The sequence below is a fragment of the Phyllobates terribilis genome, unplaced genomic scaffold, assembly GCF_046119375.1.
Source record: "Phyllobates terribilis strain yellow unplaced genomic scaffold, ASM4611937v1 Scaffold_5904__1_contigs__length_48360, whole genome shotgun sequence".
NCBI lineage: Eukaryota > Metazoa > Chordata > Amphibia > Anura > Dendrobatidae > Phyllobates > Phyllobates terribilis.
The window spans coordinates 29846-37039 of record NW_027368649.1 but is presented as its reverse complement, the minus strand read 5'-3'; the positions used below and the strand labels follow the sequence as shown (position 1 = coordinate 37039).

Genomic DNA, 7194 nt, shown 5'->3' with positions numbered 1-7194 from the left:
GTTTTAAAATACGATATTTAACAATTTCAAGGTGTGGTGTTAAGCCGTAAAACTATATGCTACTATGTTAGCTTTTCTAAAAGGGTTATTTGCCGAAAACCACCCCTATATTGGATAATTGCCGAAAACAATTCCTATAATCACCTTCGTTACCCAAAAACCACCCTCACCCTAGTTTCGTTCATGATTCTGTGAAGTTGGGGGACACGCGCTGTTTAACACCCGAATCTCAGTACTTCGAGTATTAAACAGGATCGGAGGTACTAAAGGGAAGTAGCTCACCTGTTTTCATTTTGCACTGTAAAATGGCGCGTGTCCCACCATCGCCACCAGGATCGGAGGTACTAAAGGGAAGTAGCTCACCTTGTATTTATAAATAGCTGTGAAGAGGTCGTGGATCTCGAATTTTGAGAGAACGACGATCGTCGCTCCGGTGGCTAGTAGTCCCGTCGCGAACGCCGCCATACCGTAGATATGGAACATCGGAACCGTGCAAATGAATGTCTGCGGCGATCGATCTTGTCCGTCCATCTTGAAGCGTTGGATTGCCGTCTGGACCATCGCGATCAGGCTTCTGTGAGACGAAACCACTCCCTTGCTCGGTCCAGTAGTGTCGGAGGAGTACAGCAGCGATGCGTAGTCGTTTTGCGTCACTCTCTCCTTCAATCTACTCTCGTTAGGTTTCGTCTCCATCAATTCCTTCAATGTGGTGAATTCTTCGAATCCAGCGCCAGATCTGCGACTTTTATCCTCTGTGATTAGGATAATTGGTAGATCCTGGTATCGGATATGAAATCGGGTATTAAATGGCGCGTGTCCCACAACTTCGGGTATTAAACAGAATCATGGACGGAACTAGGGTGAGGGTGGTTTTGGGTAATGGAGGTGATTATAGGTGTGATTTTCGACAATTATCCAATATAGGGGTAGTTTTGGGAAATATGGCCTATTATAGAGATGGTTTTTGGCAAAAAGTTCTTTCTAAATAATAATAATCCACGATAAATGGATGGGAGAGTGCATATATATACCTAATAGACACTGATATATGTACTATCTCTTGTTTTTCTTTACAATTACTTCATTTTTCTGTCTATTTAAGAATATGGACATGGATTAAGAAGATCCACATTTGGGCTTTGTAATTTGTATAGAAAAAGATAAATAATTGGAATAAGGTTCCTTTCTCTTAATTTTTGCTTGAGTTATACACAAATTACACATGCAATGATGCAAATGGCATCGATATCCACATCAGTAATGACTAATGACCACATAATATTAAACAAAACCAAACCTAACTTTTACCTAATCTTGTACTTGCCCACTTGTTAACACCTCAAACATTAAATTATAGATTTGACTAATCACAAAAGGCATGAAAACCAGTCAAAGACTATAAAACTTGACTCCATAACAATAACTACTTCCAACCTTGACCACCACACCTTTCATCCACTTCCCTCGCCATGAGGGCATACATGTGAACTATTACAAATTAAATCACTTTTATAGGTTTATACAAGCAATCAAACCCTAAGTTCTTTATATACATTAGTTACTTGACATATCATCTACCATGGCTTAAATAAAAGGTCAAATAAATGAATTGACATGCATCTATAGATAAGATGCATATTATATAAGCTCACTACTGCATTGTGAGCTACTTGCTCATATGAATTGGCCATAACCAAACCCTAGTTAAATTAGAGCCTCGATGAAATGAAAAACCACACACTTTTCTCCCACTTTTTTATGGTATTTTCATTAGTAGTATACTTTAATTATTGTCTTGGTCTATACATAGTATATGTTTCCAGTTCTTTGTGGTTTATTAGTAGTGTCAATCTTCCAAATACCCTTTGGTGAGGAATCTGTAATCTTGACCACTCTCTTCTTATCCTTCATTTGTTGTTGTTGCTTCTTCTTTGTTACTATATCATGAATGCACTCTACTTTCTCTATGTCCACCTTCACTATATGATGATCCGACGTCCCTTTCGACGAGTAAACCGAGTACGAGCCTGGCACAAACTTGTAAGGCGAGCTCGGTGATGCTAAAATGTAGTCAACCCTAGTTCCATATTTGCACGTACCTTGCACGCCTGCAGTATTATAAGCAAACTCGTTAATTTCTTAGACTTAGGGTATGTTTGACTATTACCATTACGATGACATTTTACTTGTGTCATTTTGAAATTGTGCAGAATTACTACCCTCACTCATCAAACAACATGGAAAGAGATACCAATATGTGCAAGGCAAACACATTTATTTGGAATAGATCATTTATAATAAGAAATGGTAATATAATGTGATTGCGAAACATACCCTTAGTGTTAATGTGGATGTCATTGTTTTAAGAAAATATTAAGCGTAAACTTACAATCTTCTTGAATAATGCCTTATTTAGGGAGATCCGAACACACCCTAAAACAAGACTTTAATTCCTTATTGCATTATTTCATGACACCAAAACACACCCTAAATAACCATTTAAGCTATTTTGATGTGATTGTAGAGATGATGATCAGACTTACTTTGGCCTTTAGCAATGACAACTACAGATTCGCATTCGCCTGCAAAATCCTTTGCATCCGTGTATTGCTTGTTCTTGAGAAATCTCAAGACTTCAGCTTTAGGAGTTGGTTTTCCCATGTCTTCATAATACTGTACAAAAAGTTGGCGTAAAATTAAGAAGAATTACATTAATGTAACATCATCAAAGATTTGGAAGGAATTTTTATACTTTAACAATGTCTGTCCATCTTTCCTGGGAGTAATCCGTTTCATCGAGTGAATTAAGGCCTCCAACTAAGATATGCGGAGCGTCATTAGATTGGATTATGGAGTTAATTTGTTTCATGCGCCAATCTTCATTTAGATGATCAAGGTGGGTACTGTAGAAGTTTACTTCTCCAACTTGTGGGACATCAATAGTTGTCTTGAGGACATTCCTATACATTACCAAACAAAACCTAATTCAGATTAATCATTCAACTAATCATATGTTATTTAACTATGCAATAAAATATCAATAATGTTGTAGTAGTTAAATGTGATAGTCTTTGTCCATGAATCCTGCCAAAGATGACACAAGGACAATACGAACAATATGAAGCTCATCACATCACACTAAATTTTGTTACTTACACAAATCATATCATATAGAGCTCTAAATCTGAATCATAGATAAGATAATTGTTGGACATAAATTAACAACTATTGGGTCTGCGGGTCATATTCACAGAATTCTTCATCACTGTAAAGTAGCTGTTTCAATTAGACATAAAAACAGCTTCCATGAGAAAATGAATAAAGTGGTAGGGTTCTATAACAGTAGATTAGGACTTTTAAGAGTAGAGCATAAAATGGGTTTTAAAATAAGTAATTTTTTTTCCTTCCCTAACATAAGATTTTGCTGAATTTTAGTGGCAACCCACATGATAGGTACCACTGGGGTTACAGCACCCACCAAAGATTGAATCTTTTTTTTTACTTGCTTAATTAGTGACTGAAACTACTAGCAATGTACTATTGTCTAATGACAGCAATTAATTATATTATGGGAATACAGTATGGTTTCACAAGTGAGATTCATATGATCCACTTGGTGACACAAGTATCTAGGTCTTATTCATTTTTATATTGGCCTGCAGACGTCTAATTAAACTACTCTTTCTTCTAAGATAAGAAAAGGTTTGTAGAAGCACAATTTTAAAAACAAGTTCAAGTATAAATTTCCTTCTAGTGTTGAGTTAAAGATTCAATCTTTGTAGAAGATTGGTTACCATTTTCACAATTCTGCTAAGAAAATGTACCAAGTGACACAGTAGAATTGTACCAACAAGTAGGTTCAGAATTCAGAATGCAATGAATGATGAACATAGTACACTTACAGAAACTGAACTTTTGATATGCTTATCTTAAAAAAAGATTTCACCTAAAGAAATTTTTTACCCTTTATACAAAGATAAAGATCACCCTAATGAACTTTGCCTAATCAGTAAAATTACAAGTGTAGAGTGCCGAAAATCAACCATGCCTAGTATCTTGTTGTGGGAATATGACAATTATCATGGACTGTTGATATGATAAAAAAAGTATATGTCCCATATCTATTAAAGAAGCTTTTGCATGTGATAATGCAGGTCTTTTTCTTTCAGCTATCCAAACAAAGGATCTTTACTCCATGAAAAAACACCTCATAAAACTGCAGTGCCTTTTTTCAGCAAGAAAGTAATGTTTTTTTATAATGAAGATGATTTAAGGTATGTTAATAGGATGATAATTTGGAAATTTTGGAGCAAGCAATAACTAAATTTTTTTTCTTCTTTCTTCTGTTAGTTGTTGTTTTGTTTGTCAATTCAAATACAGATGGTAGAGTTCACCTTTTGAGTTGGAAAGGATTAGGGGAACATAGATAAGAAAACAATATAGTATACAAAACTTAGGACCAAGTCAATCTTATCATGCACATATTATACTGATATGCTAATATGTAAAGCATTTTAAGTCCGTAATTAAAACCAACAAAGAGCACGTAATGAATTAAAACCAACAAAGAAGAGGAAGAAGATGAAGGAACCTGAAATCGGAGTCATCAAAGATCTTCTGTACGCGCCACCGCTTAATTGGCCACCGGGAGAGGACAGCATTACCGTACTCCGGCGCCCAACTCTCAGCGAAGGCGTAATTCATCCCCAGGGCCGCCGCTAAATCGGACAGCGGTTTCATCTCCTTCTCCTCGTCGGCTTTAACCTCCTGCAACGCTAGTATATCCACATTAAGCTCCCTTAAAACGTCTAGTACAGTCCGATCTCCGCCTCCGTAGTTACCGGAAAAACTTTCAGTCGATCTAAAAACAGACTTTCCTTTTCCGGCAACACATTCCTCGTCTATCTCCGTCATTCTCCGGCTCCGCCCAAGAGAAATTTCGTTATCCGGGAGATTGATTGAGACCCGTAGCCTTGATTTAGCAAATTTCTCACTCTTTTCGCTGCTCGGATGTAGAGGACTCTGTTTTAGAATACTCCTTGGAGTTGAAGACTTCGTTCGGGTAACGGCGGATTTGGTGGAGGGGACGGCGGGAGCCATGGAGAAGAGAGAAGCGTTGAAGGTAGCAACCCGGATGACCTGTTTTCCGGGGGAGGGCGAGTTGGGATGGATCGCAGCCGGAGAAGAGGAAATAGCTCCGGCGGAGATAGAGGATGAAGGAGAGCGGGTTTTAGCGAGTTTTCGGACAGTGATTTTGGGTTGAGAGGAGGGATTGTGGCGGCGGAGGAGGCGGCGGAAGAGGTGGGAGTGGAGAAATTTGAGCATATAGGCGGAGATGTCAGGGTGGGAACAGTGGAGAGGCGGCGGAGAAGGCGACGGAGGCTCTGTTACGGCGGTGGGATACATGATTTTGAGTGCTCTGTTTTTGTTGGAAATGTGGCTGATCGGAAACAGATAGAAAAAAGAGTGGAGGGAGAAAGACAGTGATGGGAAATTTTGGAAATCATAGGGAGTGGGTGATTTACATTTATTGTGCTGTCCAGCTACTGAATTTTTCTCCTTCTATTTTTTTAATATTTTAAATGAAACGAGGATTTCTGATAAACATCTGTTACAGTAACTGAAAATGCTACCTATGCAAGATGTACAAAGATACAGCTACCTATGCAAGATTCCAAATTATTGAAATAGATGATCTTTAAAAATTTACTAACTCCAGAGAGATCGCGAGATATAAGAAAATCTCCATCTTCTAAGTTGTTCGAGTTAGATGCATGGATCATTTGTAGGATGATATTTCTTTGTCGACGTGACTTGGGAGAAAGTCAGCTGGTTGGTTGCACGATTGGTGAATATGAATAAAATTGCGGATGTCTTGAATGATCGGAGCGATTTTCCAAGGCACAATTCATATCATGTTCAAACTATTAACGGAAAGATTGTCGCCTTCCACGACGACACACGAAACTCCCAGGTTATAGGCTGCTTTAACACGTACAAAAGCAGCCAAAAGTTCAACCTGGAGGACGTTACCAGTCAGAAACGAGAAGGAGTGAGCATCAATAATTTTACCTTTATTGACAATGTTACCTTGATTGTTTATGAAAGAACCATCAAAATTACTCTTAATCCAATTTCCGGAGGGTTTCTTCCATCTATGAATTTTAGTTTTTAATATAGATGAACCGTGTAGATGTTTATTGTTATTAGAATTAGTCTTTTTGATTTCATTGTTATTCCACAAATCAAATTGTGGAAGAGAACTAGCAATAATATTTGGGTATGGGAATGAGCCGAGCTTTCATCATTTCTAGAAAAAAATATTATTCCTAGCTTGCCAGATGTTCCACCACAAGAAGAAAGCCAAGACAATATTCTTGTTAGAATTAACAAAAAAATGTATAGATGATAATAAATCACCTGAGGTGTCATGGAAATACGAAACACCAGTTTATTGTTCCAACCAGTAGAAAACATCTTTGGTAAATAAGCAGTAAAAAACATATGCTTTAATGTTTCATTGCATCTTTCACAAAGAGAGCAATTGTCAGGTACTCTATGAAAGAATCTATTAAGCCTCTCGGTCGTTGGAAGACAATCAGAACAGACTTTCCATAAGAAATTCTTAACTTTAGGAGGGATATCTAAGTTCCAATAGTTGAAGGATACATAACTAACGTTATGTTTTCTGGAGGCTAAGAAGGCCGACCAACTGGAAAACTCCCCAAAATCAGACGCCATTCAGATAATTTTGTCTTTACTTGAATGTGTCGGAATATAAACTAACAGGGTTTTATTGATAATGTTAGAGGGAAGAATATTTCTAAGTTTTTGAATGTCCCAACGGTGATCCAAAGTCCAAAATGAAAAATGTAGAATTTGGATTTTCACTGCCAATAAATGGGGTCAGGTCCGTTCTAGGAAGCCAGTTATCTGTCCAAAATTTAATGGTTGTACCATTTCCAATTTGCCAATAAATATTATGTTTAAATTGTTCCCTGATAGAAAGGAGCCTATTAAATTGCCAGGAAAACACAGAGTTTCTCTTAGTAGTGAGGATATCATTGTTAGACAGGTATTTATTATAAATAATAGAAGTCCAAAGGGAGTTGGGAATTGTTAGAATCTTCCAGAGGAGTTTCATTTGAAGGGCCGTATTGTTTTCCGAAGTAAGTCTAAGACCAACTCCTCCTT

At 37.5% G+C, this 7194-nt stretch overlaps 1 protein-coding gene across 1 annotated transcript; it reads right to left on the bottom strand.

Annotated features, from left to right (window-relative positions):
• Positions 1-1498: 1498 nt before the first annotated feature.
• LOC141250552 (uncharacterized) lies at positions 1499-5406 on the bottom strand. Its single transcript, XM_073670022.1, has 5 exons — positions 4592-5406; positions 2753-2960; positions 2544-2673; positions 1807-2108; positions 1499-1543 (listed from the first exon to the last, which is right to left on the bottom strand). The coding sequence occupies exons 1-5, from the start codon at positions 5404-5406 to the stop codon at positions 1499-1501; spliced, it is 1500 nt and encodes a 499-aa protein (XP_073526123.1).
• Between the last annotated feature and the right edge of the window lie 1788 nt (positions 5407-7194).

Bases quoted from the DNA above. Each gene is read 5' to 3' on its own strand.
- LOC141250552 (XM_073670022.1), bottom strand. From the start codon at position 5,406: ATGTATCCCACCGCCGTAACAGAGCCTCCGTCGCCTTCTCCGCCGCCT. The intron at 2,961-4,591 runs GTTCCTTCATCT...GGTAATGTATAG, and splicing joins TTTGATGACTCCGATTTCAG to GAATGTCCTCAAGACAACTA. The intron at 2,109-2,543 runs GTAAGTCTGATC...ATAATACTGCAG, and splicing joins TGTCATTGCTAAAGGCCAAA to GCGTGCAAGGTACGTGCAAA.